The following is a 22,047-nucleotide window of genomic DNA, read 5'->3' as shown; positions in this document are numbered from 1 at the left end:
CAAGTAGAGTCAGAGGCGTGTGGATTTCGCGGCAGCGGCGTCATGCGGTACGCGGTACGCCGTGCAACGCGTAAGGCAAACTCCAAACCTCTAACTCTCGACTCTCAAGCCGAGGATCAACTCTCGAGTCCGCCGCTCGCCGCGAGGGGCCCGTCCGGCGTAGGGCCTCTGAGTCGGTCTTGTTGTCGGTCGCTAGTCAGTACTCGGTCGGCCACCGCGTATCGAACTACGGGCGTACGCGTGTTGCGTCCCACCGACGACGATCGCGAGTAGCGCACGGTGCCTCGACCGCTTTACTTTCCTTTCGCTTCGCGCGCGATCGCCGACGGATGCGATGAGAAAAGCAACGGAATAATCGTTTCCGGTCGCACTACCGTCGGGAGAACTCCTCGCGGAATTGAAACGAGTTCGGTTGACGAATAACGATTCGTTCGCGGCTTCGCTGTTGCAATCGTTGCTCCGATTGAAGTGATTCCGTGAGGCACCCAAGTGATTTCCCAAGGATAACGCGACGACGCCCGCGCCTCTACCCAGCGAAGGTTCGCCCCCACTTCCCGATCGAACGCATCGGCGGCGACGGGCGACGGGCGACGGGCGACGGGTGTTGAATTCACTCGACCTCGGGACCTCCGGGTACGTAATTGCACGTGTCGATCCTACCGCCGATCGCATTCCCATCGTTGCGAATACGTCCGACGATCGGGACTTATCGTCGTTATACGTGTATGTTTACGCGCATAGGCGAGTACGTAACGAGAAATGGACTCTCCTCGTATCGACGCCCGATTTCATATTCCAATCGTTCTTACGCGCAAAGTTCGAAGTCGGTTGTCGCCTCCGATATGCCATCGGAGGGAGAAACTAGGGAAATGGCTCGTGGAAATGGCTTCGGGATGCAGTGGACGTAAAATCGGGACAACTCGTACCATTGTACACACATTCTACCCGCGTGAAATTATCCTCGGACTAAAATTCATCGGTTGCTTACGCGTCGCATTTTGAAACTCGTCGCCTTAGCTGTCGGGTTATTCTGAACTCGCCGCAGAGGAAACGCTGCCGTACCCCACAACGGACGAATCGCCTGCACGGTACGATCGATCCGATCGCGAGTCCTTGTACGGCTCAACCGGACCACGATTCCCGATACGCGTTATCGCCCACCGCCGACATACTCGCTCGACCCCGCGCTCGACCATCCGCGTTCCGTACACCGCGGTACGGTACTTGCAATTGGTACAGGCTACGAACAAGACAAAGATTCTTCACCTGCAATACCGGTCTGCGTTCAAACAATGCTCGCCAAGGCGCGTTACTAGCGCGGCGTACAATGGCTGCATCTCCCGAACGTTGCCATGGTTAAGCGGATGACGCGTCGACGCGACAGCATCGTCGTCGTCATCGTCATCATCTGCAGCAGCGGCAGAGGATTTTCATTTATCGAGAACATTCCAAGGATCAACCGATAGGGATTTGGATAGGATTTCGGGCGTAAATGATAATAGCGGGCGGTAATAGTTATTTGCACATATTACCGACTTCCATCCCCTCTGCTGTGTCGCAACCCCACCCCGAAAACAGACGTGGTGTTGTTTGTTTGCTATTCTCGATTAACTTATTCAGCGCGATACATATCGAGGGCATGTGTGCGCACAACGACAGTTCGTCTTCATCGAACCGGCGACGAGATAATCACGGAGATACCGCAGCGGGGTAACGAGTTACCTCGAGGTGTTTGCCGTTCAAACGCCGTTGTTTAATTCCGCGCGCGCGTCGTTCCGCAAGAAGTTCACCTCTCATGGAGCGCAACGCTCCAACGTCCCGATTCGTTCGCCGCTACATCGCGGTCACCGATCGAAGATGCGCCGTGTAACGAGTTGCAGCCAGAAACGAGAGACAATTTGCACCTGTCAGCCTAGCGCGCGACGCGACGGGCGGGCAGCCTTTTCGATGTTCGCGAGCGAATGATCGATGTTTCGATCGGGTCAACGGCGTCGCGTAAGAAACCACGCCGATCTTATTTGAACGTTATCCGTCGATTACCGATTACCCGTCCCACTCTTATGTATGCATGCGCTAATTGTCAGTGGCAAAGTGCGAAGTTACGAGCTTCGGCTCGACGACGCGATCGTACGCTATCATGTCGTCTCTTTCGGATATTTTGCTCGTGATAACTTTTGAGAGAGGTCTCTGACAGACGGAATTCGAAGTATGGTTGTAACTCTGCACCGGCACGCGACTAATCATCGCACAGTCGATGCATCCGCGTTCGCTGAAATTCCCCCCTGCAAGTATTATGCTCTGCTACCGGATACGATAGCCATGCGATTGTATGATAGGGGTTACCGATGCGAAAGCGACAAGTAGGGTCCCTGAAACAGAGGGACTACATATCATCGATAAGGCAATCAATTGAAGAACTCGATGCAAGCGATCGACCGATGTCGCTCGATTACTCCGCCATATTACGTCGTAGCCTCACTCGAATATCTTGCCTGTGGATATCAAAAACAGGTTCGGGCTCGAAAGTCTGTGCAGATGAGGCAACGGATACTTGGTAAGGAAATTGCAAAAAACATCGGTATTCCTTACGGTATCTGTTAGGGTGTTTCAGGAGAGAAAATTCTTTTTTTTCTGCACACAGGCTCAGAAATTCCATTTTAGGCGAAAAAGACGCCTGCTAAAATCTGAGCTCTTAATATTTTCAATCACATGTCTCTCCTCGTACTTTTTTATTTTCATAACATTCACATGGAAAGAATGTTATAATTGTGACTTTGGAATTTGATACCCGTCCAACAAATTACTGCATACAGATTAGGGTGTTCAATTTTTGGGCGATATGTTTATTTTTCTCCCCTCCTACCCGAAAATCAAACGCCGCGACGAAAAAGAAGAACATCCTTGTTGGAAAAAAACATTCTGAAAAACATTCCCACCTAGAAATTCGATTTCCCCTTTAGATAGGAGAAGGAAAATGAAAATATCGCCGAAAAGTGAAACACCCCAGAGTTTATATTCTCATTCCGCAGTCGAAGGAAACAAGTTCCTCCGTTGACGTATGTATCGAATATCCCTCTCTGAGTGGATTTTCCGATCGATTGTAACTCGATAAGTTGATTTTTTATGTATGACGAATAAATGCCGAATTATGGGGGTTTGATGTCAGTTCTTATCAATGTGCACTCGTCACCTTTGACGACTATCGGTCGTAGAGCTAAAACTTATGGTAACTGTTTTGCAGCAAATTGAATGCCCTAAAAAAGTCTAATGAGACGAGCCTCTGTTTCACGGTTGAAAATTAATTTGGCGGCGAAGGAATTCGGACGTAATCGTAATTTCGATGTACGTACCTTTGCATTTATAGCTTTGGTTCTCGACGTTACCGTGCAGTGGCTGTGGCTCGTACAAGTATAATAAAAAGGGTATGCACGGATGTGTCTTTTACGGATGCAGGCATCGTGATATCCGTTGTGATCGTATAACGCAACGTGCGCCATGGCCAATTATATCCAACGAACAAAATAACGAGACCGAGATCCGACCTCACGCGGCAACTGCAGCGGTAACCGGTGCCCGCGTGCTTTCGTACGTACGTACGTACGCTACCGTGTCTATGAAAAACCTGTTCCCTGCATCCTCGCCTGCGCATCTACGGCGAGTCAACTTGTACGTACGTACGTACGTACGTAGGTACGACGATGTACGTACGTGTTCTATCGCTCACTGCAAAACCGATGTGGGACCAAGTGAAGCATCGTACCGATAAATTCTTTGAAATTTATTCAGAGTTATAGGATCGGGAGTAATTGAGTTTGCGGCATTGTCGATACTTCTCGTCATATCCGATTTTACTTTCGACAATAACAGTGTATACGTCGTACGACAAGGGGGAGAATTTGCCCCCGCCCCCGTTGCACACCGTGCTTTTTTTAACAAGTGCAGGTTTAATAGGTCCTTCATCGTTCGTTATTGGAAATTTCGGAAAAGGGTCAAAGATTTGGAAAAAGAGTTCATTAACACCTCCCTAGGGGGGTGAAATCCAGTTTTGCCTAAGGGAGGTAATATCGCGTTCATTGATGAAGTCCACACTAGTGATGGGCCATTTCCCATTCGCGTCACACGCGAGATAAAGGAAAATTCACGTTTTCGCGCACGTGTTGAAAAAAAAATTCATATGCGCAGTTGGCATCGACGGGAATTGTCTAAAATAAATAAATCGATCCCCGATTTCCCGACGACGATGGATGAAGCGAGTCGAGGAAACGCGTTTTGTTATTTACCGCTAATTACAATCGAGAACAATCTATACGAAGCTATAATAAGAATCAATGCTTTCCTCGTTCGGGTGCCCGACGTTGGGTGAAGGACCCTGGGAACTTGAGCGCGATTGCCCCCATTCCCGCTCGACGTTTTTCTTCATTCGTATGCTTTGTCGGTTATACAAATATAATTACGCCGTGATGGATGTAAGACGAAAGTTTTGTCATCTTTGCCTATTTGAACAAAACCCGTCAATGACCACGCACTCCAATTCATCGAAATTCCTTTTTGATTTAAATTTTTCATTTTTTTAATAATTTTTTCGAATCACGCGACGTTGATTTATTTGTCCCTTCGAATTGTTGTTCCGGTTTGTTGAACTCGTTATTCCATTCCCCGGTACGTATTATGCGAACTTTTTCTCGGCGAGGAATGAATTTTTATTTTTTCATTTTTTCTACCGGAGATTTTCGAGCAGTAGGTATATTCTTGGACGTTTGAAAATCTCGTCCCCGATTTATACGGGGCGATGGTGATTCCAGATTTGCCGATTTACATCGTTAACTTGGGAGCCATGTGATAAAACGCGAATTTCCACTTGAGGTCCGAGCGTTCCTGTCGGTATAGGTATACCTATACCTATAGATACTCGGGGCCGTCCTGTTCTTTCAAACGTACGCTACTCGGCAGGTTTCTCGATGCAGGTTAGTCTCCGATACGGAACCGTAAGATCACGCGAGATTCGAGTTTCTACTTCTGTACCGGTTCTACTAGTTAATGCGCACAGCAGTTGCGAACGTGCACGTACGCCATCTGATTATGGAATATTATTTAATCGCGACGATCTGCCAATTAAGAAGTGAAAACTAGCCTACGACCGCGATTGCAGCTGCTAGTGCCGCGTCGCCGCTTCTGACGGAAAAAGAGAAAGAAGAAGAAAGAAGGAGCTCTCCATTCGCGGGAACTCCCGACCGGAAGTTAATGCTGAAACGATCACACGTGACGTCTATGTAGCACCAACGCCTTCTCCCTCCTTGTAACGTAAATAACACCAATGAACACCGATAGCGCACGATGCCGGACCTGCACCAGCGTTCGTTCGCCCTGCCTCATTTACCGAATAAGCACCGATCGCAATAAAGTGTCACCGGCGGCGATTCATTCACGGCGCCCGAAATTCTAATAAACCAGAGAATGGTGTGAATGGCGGTGGGAGCGATCCGCAGACACCAAATATTCGGTGTAGAGCAGCTCCGTCAACATCGAGGAAGTAGCACCTCCATATCCGTACATTATCATGTTTACGCACGAACGTATCGCACCGGTCTTCCTCGAAACCGAAAATTATACGAGAATATCTCCGGGAATCAGGGCGACGCGTCCCCCCGAACCTATACCGCTACGGCCCTATCAGGTTCCGGTCAATTTGTTCCTACGTGTAACCAGCGTGCATCCCTCCGAAGATCCATTATCCGCGGTAATGTCAGCGATGACACCAGTTGCACGCAACGAACGAACGAACGAACGAACGAACGAGCGTGGATGACCTCCTCCGCGGAAAGCAACGAGAGTAAAGAACGTTTCTTAATTCTTTGTTTCGCGATCATTGTTACCGCAGCCCACCGACCTATCGTATGAATACTTTGTACAAGCACGTGGACCCTGTAGACGAAGTTCCATTATATACTATGTATACGAATCGATAGCGTACGCGTCGGAGAATTTGAATCGCGCGTTCCCGAAGCCTTCCACGGATTTCCAATAGCCCCCGGAATCAAATAAGAAGCCTCTGTGACTCTCGAGACTTTCTCATTCCTTTTTTTTTTTTTTCTCTTCAAATTCTTACGAAGACTGAGATATGTTGAACGCGACACCGCGCACGTCCGTCCGACGTATGTATCTGCTGTACATGTACGTACGTACGTACCTATACGTATAACTTGGATCATCGTAGGAACGCCGCTACAGTACACGCCGAACGACCGTTATATCACGTTATTGGTATGTAATACCCGTCGACTATACGTACACAGTATGGAGGTAGAGGCGCGTCTGTGTAGGTACAAAGGTGCGGCTCACGATCGTCGGAAAAAACAATCGTAGGAACGGTTCATTGTTCGATGATTCGTGTAGCGATGGAATTTTCAAGTCTTGAGAACAACGGGGACTCGGGAGACGATGCGTGCGTTACGAAGAAGAGAAGACGAATAGAAGGAGGAATCAAAGAGGTCGTTTTCATTCACGCGTCTGCCGTTGATGTATGCTGTAAAGTTGACCTGGAAGTTTTTGGTGATTTACTCGAGTAAACGTCGTATAACGTGTATAGGTATACGTACGTTTACTCGGGGTAAACTAAAGTAGGACCGGCCTGCGGCAGACTGTTTGTAATTCAGGCCCACCGTCCCTACCACCACACCTATGTATCCAGCATACGTGTTACATACGGTGCCGGACGTAGAGGAATGCAGTCTGAACAGAAATAGACCTTCCAGTGACTTGTGCCGAGAAGTGCAACGGATCGGAATAGGCCATTGAGCCCAAAACGAGTTTTTCCGAACTACTCGTGGCTCAGTTTGTGTCTAAAATATGTAGCTGCTCGGTTGTAGAGCAATTTCCAAAATTAGAGAAAGAAGACCGTCCCTGCACTATTCCGAAGCATACGTCGACCGAATCGATTCCGTCGTAGGGGACACCGAACGGTGGCCACTCCATAAGCTTCGGTTGACGTTCGTGCGTATTTCTGTGCACGTGCATCCGGACAACGTAAGTACGTACGGACCCATACTTCCGTACACCCACACAGGTACCTACCCTAACAATAAGTATAAACGGCGTTCACGTCTATACTGCCGTGCTTAGGTAAAAGGCCGTAAAGTCTAGGTACAGAGTCGCGTGAAAACATACAATAAATTTCACGATTTCGTGAATTAGAGCTCGTAGGATCGAGCGCTCACTTTGATTCTGGTCTTGAAATTTTCATCCTTTCCGACAATCTGCTTGAGGGGGGGGGGGGGATTCGAAATCGTAGCTTCTTGAAAAATTGATTTTTGGTATTTTTTATCAATGTAACGTCGATGTCGTTGACGCTGGAAATGCGATTAATTTTTTTTCCGGAAAGTTTGTCTGATTGTCAGAGTGAACATCTTATGTCGTACAATCTTTTCCCTTGTAAGCAAAATGAGCTGTCATTGAGAGAACAAATGTCAAAATTTTAGTTCTTGTAAAAATCGTCAATTTCTCTGAAGAAAATAAAAGCTCTCAAGTGTCGGTTCTGGTTTGCGAAAAACTATGTTGGAAAAATTGTGCAGGCAATCGAAGACCGGTAAGTTGAAACGACTTCGCTTTGACGTGGAATGCCCCATATATACCCATAGGCTGAATATATCGATACGTGCGTAGAAACGTAGTAGTTGGTGCAGCGAAGCGTTCCGGCAAAAATTCGTCGACGAATTGTCCTTGAACATAAATATACATATATATATATAACTGTACATACAGATGCGGCGTTGCTATACCGCCGCATGACGATGCTGCCGCGCCGGTGTTCAACGATCGGTAGAAACATGGCAACGACAACAGTATGAATCACGTCATTCAGCATAGCCAGCGATAGAATTAGCCATATCTGTTCGTGACTGCAAAATGCCACATCATTACATGTGTGCAGTTCAACACAATTAACGTTACATACGGGCGCCACTGCATATGCATCGAAATCCGATTTGATTCAGCTATAGCTCTGCAAGTATAATGTACGTACGTACGTACCGTACGCGTCAATGGTGAACACAATTCGTATTCGTGTCGGATATGTTCTCCATCTTCGCACCTCTGCACCTATAGAACCGACGAGATTGGGATCGCGTTCCATGTTATACCTATGAGAAACAACGTCGGGCGTTTCTTTTCTCACATCAAAATCTAGACGAGTCGCGATGGAAATGTATTCTTCGTGTAACGAATGTGGACAAAAATTCACTCGCGTATAGGTATGCATATACGTGAGAAATGATCGTTTTCGGTTGTAACGGGTGCAGTGTGTGCCGCAATGCGCACCGGTATATGGGAGACGGACGATTTTCCTTGTTCTCCGCTGTTCGAGATTTTTAAGCATTTTGAATAATCGAAGGATACACGTGTCGGCCGAGGGTCACCCGGTCTGTTTGCGTTCGGTTTCCGAAGGTTGCGTTTTACGGATTTGGAAGAATTGTTCGGAATATTTGGAGTGGAGAAGAAATTCAATTGTTGAAACAAGGTCGGTGAATGACAAATCCGTGCACGCGATCGCACGTAAGCGACAATGGTATATGTCACTTGAAATTGACTACGCGTATTACAGGTACACATAGGCCGCTTGGTCGAGAGCCGGTGAAAAAAATGTTGGAAAGATCGTCGAATTACGAAGGTTCGGTCGTCTGCTCGGCGGGAGGGAAAAATCACTGCTAGACTCTTATCGACGAAAAAAAGAAACATCGCCAGTTGGAAAGATCGCGCGTACGCGTACGCGTGTACGTGGTATAAAAAATCGGGGCCACCGACATCTCGTCGGGTCGGATGTCTGAAGAAGTTGGAAACACGCGATGTACGTACGCGGGTATGCACGGTCGGGCGCGGTAGAGATCTTTCCCATTACTTATTACCCATTACCCACTTCAGAGAATTAGAAATCGTATTACGTATTACGTATTTGCACCCGCACGCGTCCCATAAGGAAAATCGCCATGTACGCATAACCACGTATCCGAGTTCTACCTGTGAGAGTATAGGTGTCCGTGCATGCGGTGGAACCTGTGCGGACGGCAAACTCGATGATCGAAGTAGCTCGGTGCATGCGTGCGTGATGTTCGCATACTCCGGCAAATGACGGCTTCATATATACCGTCGAATATATCGAGGGCAACGCGCCGCTGTTACCTTTGTACCTCCTCCAATTAATTAGAAATCAGTGCGCGCATGGTACGAGTGTGTGCGTCGACTCGTACAGATACATACATACATAGGTACATACAACGTATATCTACGCGGATGTATCCGCGCCACGGTATACCTATCTATGTGTAATAAGGAACTCCTCGGATACCGTGGCCGCGCCGTGAATCTGGATCAGAACATCGCCGCTCGATCCAATTTATTTCATCGATTCGATAGTCGTACAACAAATACCTTGATTTTTATGAAATCATTCGGGGCTATTGGCCGGAACGGCGGATCGATGGAAACAAAAGTCAGCAATCTACGTGGCGATGTTCAAAAGTTTTTTTTTTCATCGTATCATATTTTTTCGATTTTGACAACCGGAATTTCTGACGTTTTGTTACTTTGTAATTCAGTTTGGCCAAATACGCCTCTCTGGTCCTTAGCACTGGATACAACTGTCCATTGAATTCGTTGTGCGGAGGTGCGGAACTCACGGCGCGTATACTTATTCACCGAACAATTCGTTGGGTGGGGAGAATCATCGCCAACGGTACCATAAAAACTCGTGGAAACTTTCTACCTGCAGCATTTCACAACTTAACCGTTCGAAGTCGTCGATTCACGACCGTTCCTTGGCCGACAGTCTCTGTTCGATGTCGAAAACTCGCGGCGGAAGGGGAGGGGGTATAAAAATAATTTCTCGACATCACCTGTTGCACTTTGTAAAAAAAAAAAAAAAATCAAAGTCCATCGACCGTATCAGTTGCGAATAGAAGAAAAGTCGATTCGATCGTCATGTAGGGGGAGCGTCTTTTGGATTCATCGTTATGTATATCTAAATGTATGTATACTTACGCATCATCGAGAGACTCGGTGGAGTCTCGCGCCAAGTACATTTAACAAAGAACGGGCGGACTACCGAGTATCTATACCGCTAGGGGATAATCCTTTGAATACGACGCGCGGACGTCGAACGGTCGACAGCTATTCCAACCGTCCATCTCTGCAGGTTTGCGATGGAGATAATGAAATTTTTCGTTTTTTTCGGCACCGACAATGAGCTACGATTACATTGCTGACGCAGATTATCTGTCCCGTTGTCACTATTACGTGAGAAATGTGCTGAATTTTATGATTTCAAATTTTCTCGATCGATAATTTGCGCATAATCAACGGTTGATCACTCGGGTGGATCGTACCGGGAGAATTTTCAACAAAGTCATAGACTGTTGAGTTTTCTCCTCATGCTTTACGACCGGTCCGCTAGAGAAAGAGTGCCATGTGCGATCGTCGTTGGGCTCAAGAGACCCCTTAGACTCGCGTCGAGGCGGCGCCTCGCGGTTACTCGCGTGGGTAGTTTTTTGAAAGCGAGCTCGCGTATATCCATGTTTTAGGTACGTACACCTATACCTCTGACACGCGTATGCGTAAGGTACGTATACACCTCTCGTAGTACCGAACGTTCGTGAAATTGTCAAATTTTTTGATTTTCATAATTCGCGAGATCTCCCCCTCTGTTCTCAAATTACCGCGATTCGAGTCGGAAAATCGGATCCTTCGGATCGGGTTTGGAGGATCGGCGTCAATTAAACGGTTACATGTACGTACGTTACCTGGTACCAACTTTTTCCGTCTTTGTCGAATCATTGGCAATGATGAATTCCTCGTTTCCACCTATCGCCGATGGCAGTCGCACCGCCTTTGACGTCGAGACTCTATTCGTCATTCAACGAATGCGAATCGCGTGATCGGCGGTGTCTATTCCTTCCTACCGTCATCGCGGCCTCGTCCTCGCGGTCGCTCGATCGAGCGCGATGGAGAGGAGTGCAAAAGTGGAACAGGAGGGAAGGGTGGGTCCACCGTGGATGGATTCCGACGCGTCGGCTATCGACGATTCTTACGAGAAAAACTATAACCGTCAACGAATAATAGAAAAGCCCGATCTCTTCGTGCAGATTCCTTTTTCGAAGGCTCTACCCTTCGTGTCCGATCAAACAAGATCTGACGAGGGAAAACGCAAACTCAATTCTTCCGAGGTTCGGTTTACGCGATGATCGCGTAGCACCGGTGGGTATACCGACGAAGAGAAAAAATCAATTCATCGGCTGAAATATTAACGGGAGCGAACCTATTTACGGGGAAAGAGACTGCCGCGAGACGGTGAATCGTTAACCTGCATACAGCATACTATCGTAGATAGGTATATCGAATGTACTGTATTCGGAGAAAGTGCCGATGCCGTCGCGGCGTTCACCCAACATACAAATCCTGGGTAAACCGCGGCGCTCATTTTGCACAAATTGTTACACATATATGTCTACGGTTATACCCATCTAGCGATCGTCGGTGCCCGCGGTGCGATACTTATAATTATCCAAAAGTACACCTCCTACTATACGTGTGTATACCTACAGATTTATATTGTATATATATAAAAGATTCATATGTGTATAGAGAGAAAGATTTATGTATACATATATACACGCGTATTGCACGCGAACGAGAATCTAGTCGCCACAGCAACTTCGGAACATAGGAGAATTCACCGTTGTATGTATACCTATATGAAACAAATCTTGACCGACTCTCTGGCGATGTTCGCGTTCCACCGGCAGTTCGTGTTGTGGAACTCGTCGTCGGTGTACCCTGTCAGATATACGGCGTGTAAAAATTTAGAAATAATCGCCTCCGTTGATATCGGAAGTTGGGTAGCATGCACGGATTACTTCGTCGATTGGAGAGCCTCGCGAGCTTCCTTTTTCGAAATAATTGGAAACACCGAGTCATGACGATTTACGATGTAACGTACCTCTATAATTTTCATAGATCTCTCGGGCACGCATTGCAGAATCAAATGCGTTTGCGGTGCCGATTGATCGCGAGCGGTGGCAACGCAACTGGAACGATATCGCGATAGCACTGACGTATAATGTCGGGGAACTCTGACGATTCTAATTCATTTTATCGCAGTCTCCGGATTATGCAACCCGCCCATTTCGTTTCGTTGAGTTTTTTACTTCTCAATCATTGTTTTGCCACTCGAAGCGATCCCCGTCTAACAACGATCGTCGTTACGTAACATTGCACAATTGCGACCGAACGGGCAACGGCAGCCACGTCGTCGTCGACTCTCTCGCCGGTACGGAGCGGCGTTCCTCCGTTACGGTATTTCGCATCGTCGCCAGATAACCCTACCCCGCAGTCCTTTGGGCACCGCGTCCGGTACGAAATGATTATCACCATCGGTGACACCTGCGGACGAATGCTTGTAGATTTCAATGCGACTATTGCAATACCATAGAACAGCATAGGTGATAATATGTATATTTATCCGAGTCGACGAGAGCCGCTGGGAGACAAATTGAAAAATTTTCGAAACCGGTCCATATGTACGATTGTCCGGAATCGCGTCACGTTCGGTTGAGTCGACCTCCTTTGGGACCGATAGAGTCGAGTGCCGCAGTCGAGGTTTAAATACGTACGGCTGCTATTGCAACTGATAGCTTTCGGTTCCTCTGGTTCGGCTCGCCGCGTTCCTCGTCTTCCCCGTTCCCATTTCCTTCCACCTCGCTCCTTCGTATTTCCGGCTCCCTCTCCGGAGGGAAGACCACGGAGACCGGTTTACCGGTTTCCCTTTCGGGCTTTTTCTATCGTTGCTCGAATTATTTTCACGTCAGCTCCAATGACAACGATGACGTAATGTTGTGCCACGGGACAGAGACTGGTTCGTCCCCACCGTATCACCTTCGTTGCTTCGACTCTACCAATTTATGCTGCCGCGGTACAGCGGATACACATAGGCAGAGGTATGGGTGTACCGTTGTTACCAGCGGATGCTGTTATGCCCCCGCTCACGAATCTCACGAATGCATACACGTACGTACGTACGTACGATATATCCCGTGCATGCAGAGAGGAAACTTTCCCATTCTTCAATGCCACGAATTATTCGATCGATGCGTCGGTGTAATAGCAGTATGCGTATACTGCATCACACGTTATTCATCCGCGTACGTACTATCGATAAACGTCATCTAACGATCGAATACCTCGCACAACCGTTGCGCCGTTCGCATCCATTTCTCCTGGATCAGTGCGGCAAACGGCAAACGGCAAACGGCAAACGGCAAGTGGGATGTGGGTATCTGCGACGACGGTGCAAGTAACATGTTAATCGAATTATCCGTAGATATATATGAATTCCGTCTATCTCTTGGCTAGATCGTTTGTACGCCCAAAGTATGGGTGTATCGGAGTTTTGAAGATTTTGAATCGCATGCTCGAATCATAGCGCGGATAATGCCCTCAATTTGATACTTCGCCGAATGTCGTTCGACCGACCGGTTCGATTGCGAAAAGTGATCGTCCGAGATGAAAGATGAAAACAACGCGTGTCCGGCAAGAAACGTTGCGACGGGGAATAAAACAACGCACACTCTGCACATTATTTCGTACCTCGTCGATATGTTCGATACCATTTGATACGAAGAGCGTCGACTCCGGTAACGCTGACAACGTCCTAAAGCGAGTATACGTATGCGGGAGCTTACGGCACGTACGTTCGTACGTACGTAGAGGTATACCCGCTGAACAGCCTCGCGCTCGCACACGCGTGTGTTACGTATTCCGTATACGTGTACAGATTAGCCATGATTTTGTTCCACGTGTACTCCTAGTTATTGAGAAAGAGATAATCACTCGTTCCCTTTTCGTTTGTTACAGTGAGGGTATGGGTGTGTGCTGAGAAGGCGAAATGTCATAACCGGCACTGCAAATGCAAGATTACAGTGGCGCGATAGGATGTCGGCGCAGTGTAACCACTTCGTGCAAAATGCGTGGAAAAAGGAGCTATGCTCGAACTGCTTCAAATCACGAGAGGAACACTCGCAAGTCAACGACAAAACCGCCAAATTCAACCCTGCGAGGGTTACCGCGAAGGCGACGAGCAGGTTACGCAACGAAGCCAAGCCGCAGGTATAGCCTGGCGAGATTTTGTTTTCAATATTCGTCTTCGACCCGCGCGAGTCAGCGGCCCGTTCAATCGCGTTGAATCTGATCACGTTCAATTTGTATCACCCGCAGAGTATCCTGAAGGGAAATACGCCTTCCAAAGGGAAGAAGAAGGTTGCTTTTCCCGACGCTTTGTCCGAAGTGATTGGCTACGGAGGCGACGATTCTTCCGACTCGGAAGAGTTCGAGTTGAGCGACTTCTTGGGAATCCAGGACGATCTGCCCGACGGGGAGGAGGAGCGAGCTCTCTGCAACCTCACGCGAGCGAACACCAATTTCAATACCGTAACGGCGAACCTCTCGTCCAACTCGGTCCCCGACTCGAAGAAATCGTTCTCCCTCATGCTCGGCAAATCCCGCAAGGACTCGGAGGGCAAGAAAAAAACGTTGTTGGTATCGGTCACCCCGTTTGGCGGAGATACGAATGTAATACCGTCGGCGAAGCGCCCCAGCGAATGGAGAACGAAGACCTTCTCGAATTTCACAAGTCTCAATAGATCCGGCGGCGAGGATGTCGCTCAGGTCCAGCTCAAGTCTGTCAGTAACATCGCAGATGATAGAATCGTGAGCGACGGAAGCGACAAAGAGACTCGCGAAGAGACGGCAATAGCTCCGCTCGGGAAAATCGTTGACATGCCTCTCATCACATCGAGTAATCTCATTTCTGTTATTCAGAAGAGCGACTCCCTGGACGTAGAGTCCGCGAGCTCGAGGGTTGTCACCGAGAGCTACCAAAAATCCGCCGATCCGGGAAACGGATCCGCGACGAAGAAAATTGGCATCACGAGGACGCCAGGCGTCAAAAAGCAAAGAGACGTGGCGGGTAAGCCGAAGGTTACCTCTGTTGACATGGTGCAGGAGGTTCATAAGCAGACGGCGAATAGCACGGACGATCGCACAGCGTCTTGGGCGAGCGATAATCTCTCCGGGATCGTGTACAAGGAGGTCGAGAGCCTCGATGGGACCGACAACGAGGATTCGACCGGCTCTGGCAACAATCGGATGAGAAAATTCGAAAATAGAGAAGGAACTTGGAGCGCCGCGCAGATCAGGGGAAAAACCGGCAACGCGATGGACGTGAGACTGCAGGGGCTGGACGAAGAAGGAGCCGGAGATGGGAAAGGGAAAGGGAGCACCACTGGAAGAAACGATGACCAGGGTGCCTTCAGTTGCCGGGTAAGTAGAGAGCTTGCCGGAGAACCAGACGGGAAAGCTGACGAAGAGACGGTCGAACCCCCGGCTTTGCCGAGAAGCCCACCACCCCATTTTGACGGTGGAACGCACCTGAGGATATCGGAGATGGTTGCGAGGCAGAAGAACACCGCGTCAGAACCGAGGAATTCTTTTCTCTACAATACGGCGAAGAAGACGAAGCCAGCGGTTCCGGAGAAGCCGATTTCCTTACCTGCGAAACAATCGCTGCAGGGCTTCAGGGGGAACTCTGAGAGTCCTCGATCGGATGTTGGTTCGAATTCGATTTCGACCATATGTGCCTTAGGCGTGAGAAATGTTCAAGGCGAAGAACAGGAGCAGGTAGCGGTTAAGATTGGATCGAGCGGTGTCACGGATGAGGGCAATGTCACCGGTGGCGAGGACGAGGAAGAAGAAACGGAAGATCGGGACGAAACTATGCGTCAAATCTTGGGGGACGGCGAAGCCGAGTCACTCGTACGATCGCCAAACAAAAGACGAATGGCGCCGAAGCCGCCGCCGCCGAGTAGCGTGACAATCGCATCGGCGGCAACGGCTACCACATCCGCGGATGACGGTTCGGGGGGACTTTCGCTCTTTTCGAGGAAACCGGGGGCGACGAATCTCAAGTCCGACTCTCCGGTTGTCAGGGAAAAGGAAAAGAGAGAGAGAGCTTCGTCGTGCAGTCCGAAATTCCGTAAAGACCAGGAGCTGGAATCGACGAAAACCCCGGTGGAAACTACCAAATCTAATTCCGATTCGAACGGAGTTCCAGAGCCCACGGCACGACGGATGATTTCACTTTCGCAAGATAGCCTCGCAAGTGCGGATAAAGTAGAAGAGAAAAAAAAGGCACGGTCTAGATTCTCTCTGAAAAAGTTTCTCAGGATGGGCTCCAAGAAAGAGCAAGTCGAGGGGCCGCTAGGAATTCCGGCGAGGCTTGAAATTATGCCGAAATCTCCGCAGCCGGGTACTTCTAAACCGAGACTAGAAATCATTCATCCCCTGGAACTCGACGGTGCCGCCGTTGAGGTAGTCAGCAGGGACAGAGTCGCGAGAATTTCGGAAGAGGTGAAGACGAACGTGGATTCCGGCGTCACGGATACCGCGGAGACTTATCTCTCCTCGTTATCGACGGGCCCCGGTCACCATACTCTCGGTGAGTCAGAGATTTTTGGGCTCACGGTCGCAGCGTAGTATATCCTACAAATATCGCACAGGGTGCAACATAAATGATAACCGAATTCTCAATTTTTTGTCAATCCGTCCCAGCGAGGCCTGGAAAACCCCCGCCACCGCCAAGAAATCAGTCACTGGACGATTGGGCCCGATTAGACCCCGCGAACAAACCGGTGCGACCTCCACCGCCGAGAACAGAAGTAAAGTCTTCGGCGAAATCTTGGCACCCGCCGAGCCCGACCGCCATCGACTCGATCTACGCAAATCTGGGTAAGTTCAGCCCTGTACGGTGTAACTAATTATTATTGTACCCGATTATGAGTACTTGTCGATAATAACGATGTGGCAGCCATACTTACACGTGATTGAAAGTCTGCTTTTAGCTTCAACAAAGTAGGAAACATTATACTATCGAATTTCCCTCATCCTGAAACGGTTGCCGTGCTTATTCCCTTCGTTGAATGCTCTCAAGTGAATTGGTCGGCACGACAATGGCAACCATCTCACATGGACCGATTATGCAACTAGGCATAATCGGTATCCATTGCCTGTATCGTATACATTGTATATGTATGTATAGTGTTTGGGCAAAAGGAATTTTTTTTGCCGAAGCGCACAACACAGTATCAGACGTTCGTGATTATGAATTAACGATCACAGGCTTCTCTAAAAAAACGCGACAACTGGTGGTGCCGATGGTTGACTAACAATTCTAAATCTGAATGATCGGGGACGCAATGTCCATCATTGACAGATAACTTCGACGAAAAAAATCAATGACTGCATAACTTGGTTGCGCGGACTTCTTTCGCAAAGGTCAATCGAACGGGATAATCGTCGTACCGAAATATTTTTCACATATCGAGATAATTTGATGTTTTTATCGAAATTTAGTATGATATCCGTGAGAATGCATCTGCATCAGCTGTATGGAATGGATGCCGTTTGAAAAAGTTCATAGACAATTTCAGATAATTGTTATTGTGAATAAGTAATAATCTGTAATCTATAATCGACGCTCTATAATCTGATCGATAATACATTCTGAAAATAAACAATACTGCTAAAAGTTTGATAAACTTGATTCCATAATCTCACATACATATATATTTGTCTGTCCGTCAGACGTGCTTAATCGTTGCGTCATTCCATCATGTTTGTCTATTCCTAAATTTTTCCTTGGAAATTTTTTGCTCACAAATATTAGTGATATTGACGATATCTGTAGAAACAATGTGCAACGGTGAACATGAATTTATAGATGTATATTGTTTAATGGAAAAATCTTGTTTCTCAATACCGATATTCCGGAGTCGGAACTTAACGCATATACCACTTGACTTGTCGACTCGTCGACATTGCATCGTTCACTTCAGCTGAAGTATTTCGCACGAAAACCGAAGCAGTCTCTTAGATATCCGTTGCGGGTATCCACGACAATTGGCGGCAATACGAATGTTCGGTACAACGGTATGTTTACGGTAACGGTATCGTTCGGTACAACCGCAATGATATCAATAAAATAAATCTCTTAAATCTGACCGTTCTCCGTATACATACATACATGTATACCTATACCCGCGCATGATAACAACGACGACGACGTAAATAATAGTAAAGTAATAATGAATGTATGGTAATTATTAATAGTATACATATAAAAGAGAATGTGGAACGCCCCAAAGTGTTGTTCGCCTGTACGATGTTAGCTTAACGTAGGCTGCGTGTTCTGCATTGTGTCTTGTGGTACTAACCCTGGCGCTTGACCATGGCGGGCGGCCCTGCAGCAGCGGAGGATGTTCCAGGTGAAGTACGCAGCGCCCTTGCACCTTCGAAGCCCCAGAGGACAGCGAGCATGCGGGACCAGGCCCTCTGCCAACCTTTGGCCACGAGGCGACTTCCCGCAGCCGCATCCACCACGTGCCAGCCGAAGCGTGAGCAATCCCGAGAAGGCCTCGCTCCCCCCGCGGAGAACGCGTCGCGGGTAATTATCGAATTATTCAATCTAATTCGGTTCCGTTAGTCGGTTATCGAATAGTGAACTTGGTCAATTCCTCGACGGTTGTCAAAGAGATATCTTGTCTCTGGCTTGGCGCAGAATATGTCCGATGACAGCCACGCGTACGAATGTCTGTCGAGTTCGCCGGAATGCGATTCGACGTCTGACTTGCGTCACGGGGCCGCTAACAGAGAGGGAATACGTGACACGAACTCCAAGAGGAAGTCCGACAGTAGTGCTCTGGATCCGAGCAGTGATTTAAAGTACCATCAGCAACCGTTCACCAGATCGACATCGTTACCCTACTGCGGAAGCGAGACTGAAAGCGAGGTTTACTCTCCTTATAGCTTTTACACCGGGGACGAGGTTTGTGTGAATTTTCCTCAGAGGAGGATCTATTGAAAACTAGAAACAACCTTTTTCCTACGATCGATTTTGTTCAAATATTCTTACGCAACGCTATACCTACTCGTAAAGGGGCCGGAAGAAGACCAGGACTGGAAAAATAATAAGGAGCAGGAATCGAGAGTTGGAAGGCTGAGCAAACGCCAAGGACGTAGTATCGTTCACCGTAGCCTCGAGGATAATTACGGAGCTGTAGTTGTCGCGAATCATGAAGCTCTGGCCCAGATTTTAGAACAGGTGGGCGTAGATAAAATATAACGACGTCTGAAATATCAACGACGAGCTTTCTCTTTTTCTTTTCCGGAATATCGAGCACCCTTCGTATGTTCAATCATTGTTCAATCGACAATTGATGAAAATTTTTTAAATCCCTACTTTTACAATTCTCACAGTTAAATCAGAGCTCTGGGATCCCGCCTGCGTTGAGCGTTTTGAAAACAGCAACCCTCCGCTTGACAGATTTTGCACTCGACGAAAGTACATGTCTGCCCCTTGGGCGGTGCGTATTTTACACCGCTACATGGAAAGATGTCTTTGTCACAATCTACATTGCCCTCGATCCGGTGCTTCACGTCTCTCGGAAGGAATTTAATCTCGTGCCAATAATTGCCTTCACAGATGTGATACCAGATTTTGTAGCTGAGAAAATGAATTGCGGAAAAACCAGAAATGTTGAAGGTAACGAGTTGATCCACGAAATTTTCATCAAAGTATTACATCGGTTCTAATTCGACAAATATTTCAATCTTTCAGCTACAGTTTCGGTCCTCCCGCATCTACGCGTCAGTACGATTTCATCATTTGCTTCAACTCTCCGAGACTCCACCGAAGAAAGTTACGCAAGAGAAGCGTGCTTCGTTCTTCTGCAGCTGGTAAACGCGTTGAAGAGCTTGCTGGCAAGGGGTGTAGAGGAGGCTCCGAAACATGTGGACAATGCAATCCTCTGCCGTGAAGACAACGATGCCTGCTACAGGCTTTACTTACTTCAAAGGTGAGTGATTTTTGAACAAGTCCCGAATCGAAAAGTGACAATGCATCTGTAAACTTTCAGCCTTGGCTCAGACGGAAACGGCGAATGCGCGGACGAAGAAAGAGCTTCGCTGTACAAGTGCGTTCTACAGGCCCTGCGTGACTTGGCGCTCTGCCGGAAGCTGCCTTTGGTGAAGGAGTTGCTGGAACATGAGGGAATAGCGAGTTTGTCACAGGTAAAATCCGTCCTGGAGTACTCTTTGTGGGGGCCAGCTGACGTGACACTGGGTGGACCAAGAGACCGTGAGATGAATTTACAGAGGTGGCTTGATCTCGAAAGAGCCACCGTCCTCCACGCTCTCGTGAGAGCTAGAGCTCCTCTTGCCGTCACAGAAGAATATCACTTGTTATTTCTCGTTCGTACCAGCGCCAAAATCATGTGCGAAGCGTCAATTCTTTTGGACGCGCAGCGAAGACAATGAAAAAAATATCCATCGCTGCTTATACGTTACATAGACTCGTTAATTTCAGAACACGTAATTTAATAACCGTAGTAACAACTACTCGATATAATGCTCAATTAATAAGGGAAAAATTTAAATAAATTACTTAATAAGATTCCACGACTAAGATCGGTGAAATTGCAAAATACTCGTAGTCAATCATACTTCGATCTGCACTGCCGTCTACGTAAGATTATCTCGAGAATGAATTAACTTGCATCCACTTTGAACAATACGAACTGAGAGAGTTCTCCACATTACTCGTAAATACATCATTGCAACGGTGGGACGGAATATTTCTGATCGTTCAGTGCTATTGTACACTTGAACCATTTACTTTTGATACGTGCGCCTCCTGATTGTTCCGGATATTCAGGCACCTTGCTGCACGAACTGTCTACCATCCAAATACCTTATTTAGCTCTATACCTACAATACATATTCGATAACTATGCCAATATTCATATTTGTTATTGTTTTTGTTAGTAATAATATTATTATTATTATTATTATTATTATTATTATTATTATTATTATTATTATTATTATTATTATTATTATTATTATCGTCGTTGTTGTTGTTGTTGTTATTATCATTACCATCATTATCATGTCATCATTATCATCATTACCATCATCATCATCACCGTAATTATCATTATTATTACTATCTTTGTTGTTGGCAAGTTTCTTAGTTAGATTTTCTATTACCGTAAGCGACGATACTGTGCAACACAAAATCAAAATTAATAATTGCAGTGAAAGTGATGAGACAAAATGAGCAGCGTAGTTTTTTGACGCCAAAAATCATCGTAATGGTATGAAAACTATGCCAATATGACCAAAAGAGAAAAAACGAAAATGCGTAACGCTATTTATATAGAAAAAGGCATACCGCTCCCAATCAGCTAGTGCATGTAAATTTTCACATCAATATGTATTTTTTTTAATGATTTTTATATAAATATATTTGAAATTGAATAACAAATATTGTCTTACCAATGAGTCTACAACCACAATTCTCACATCATAGTGTATAGGCTGTGTTCGGAGTAGCGTACGTACATTATTTTTGTTGGTTCGCTCCTTGCGGTCTCATTCCATGCTCTCTTACTCAAACGAAACGAAAATAAGTAAGAGTCGGAAGGGCGCTTGAAATGAACTACAACGAATTCTTTCGATTTTTGCGTACGAGTCGTACGTACATGTATTGTTTCCCTACCTTTTTCAAACACGGCAAAAAAAGACTAACAAGTTATCCATTATCGAGATTGCAGGTCTCGGTACAGTACATGGACATAGGAAAGAAAGTACAGTACATAGCAGAGGCAGTCGAAAGGTCGAACGGAAGAGGCCTGCACACCGGTGAAAAGGAAAGGAAAAGCCCCCGTTTTTCAGGGTCCCCCGCATATCGTGCGACGTTTTGGTATATTTTGTCTGATGATCCACTGTAAATTGAAGATGAGCAAGGTTCGTGGTGCTAAAAAAAAATCAATTATGTCATTGTACTTTTCTATATTCAGAGATTTGTTTGAACCGTCGGAGAATTCAAACCCCCTTGTCACCAGTTGCTGAACCATACAAGTGAAAGGACGATTGTAACCTTAATTTTTT

At 47.0% G+C, this 22,047-nt stretch overlaps 1 protein-coding gene across 3 annotated transcripts; it reads left to right on the top strand.

The window, feature by feature from the left end:
• The first annotated feature begins 115 nt into the window (after positions 1-115).
• Positions 116-21,421, top strand: LOC105693505. 3 transcript variants are annotated; one of them, XM_012413487.3, is made up of 10 exons: positions 116-633; positions 13,900-14,151; positions 14,260-16,537; positions 16,651-16,827; positions 18,363-18,541; positions 18,656-18,922; positions 19,034-19,198; positions 19,354-19,639; positions 19,715-19,952; positions 20,013-21,421. In XM_012413487.3, exons 2-10 carry the CDS (start codon positions 13,978-13,980, stop codon positions 20,410-20,412), a joined length of 4,164 nt encoding a protein of 1,387 aa, XP_012268910.2. In that variant the 5' UTR covers positions 116-633; positions 13,900-13,977; the 3' UTR covers positions 20,413-21,421. The 3 variants fall into 3 exon arrangements, with proteins under 3 accessions (XP_012268910.2, XP_012268907.2, XP_012268908.2); XM_012413484.3 differs by having other exon boundaries at positions 127-633; positions 18,345-18,541; XM_012413485.3 differs by lacking the exon at positions 116-633 and adding an exon at positions 6,319-7,023 and having other exon boundaries at positions 18,345-18,541.
• The last annotated feature ends 626 nt before the right edge of the window (positions 21,422-22,047 follow it).

The sequence above is a fragment of the Athalia rosae genome, chromosome 1, assembly GCF_917208135.1.
Source record: "Athalia rosae chromosome 1, iyAthRosa1.1, whole genome shotgun sequence".
In the NCBI taxonomy this organism is placed as follows: Eukaryota; Metazoa; Arthropoda; class Insecta; order Hymenoptera; family Athaliidae; genus Athalia; species Athalia rosae.
Note: the sequence above shows the minus strand (reverse complement) of the source record. Positions and strands in the feature narration are given on the sequence as shown.

Excerpts from the sequence above, each read along its gene's own strand:
- LOC105693505 (XM_012413484.3), top strand. The coding sequence starts at position 13,978 with ATGTCGGCGCAGTGTAACCACTTCGTGCAAAATGCGTGGAAAAAGGAG. Across the intron at positions 18,923-19,033 it reads GCTTTTACACCGGGGACGAG|GGGCCGGAAGAAGACCAGGA; the intron begins GTTTGTGTGAAT and ends CTACTCGTAAAG. Across the intron at positions 19,199-19,353 it reads TGGCCCAGATTTTAGAACAG|TTAAATCAGAGCTCTGGGAT; the intron begins GTGGGCGTAGAT and ends CAATTCTCACAG.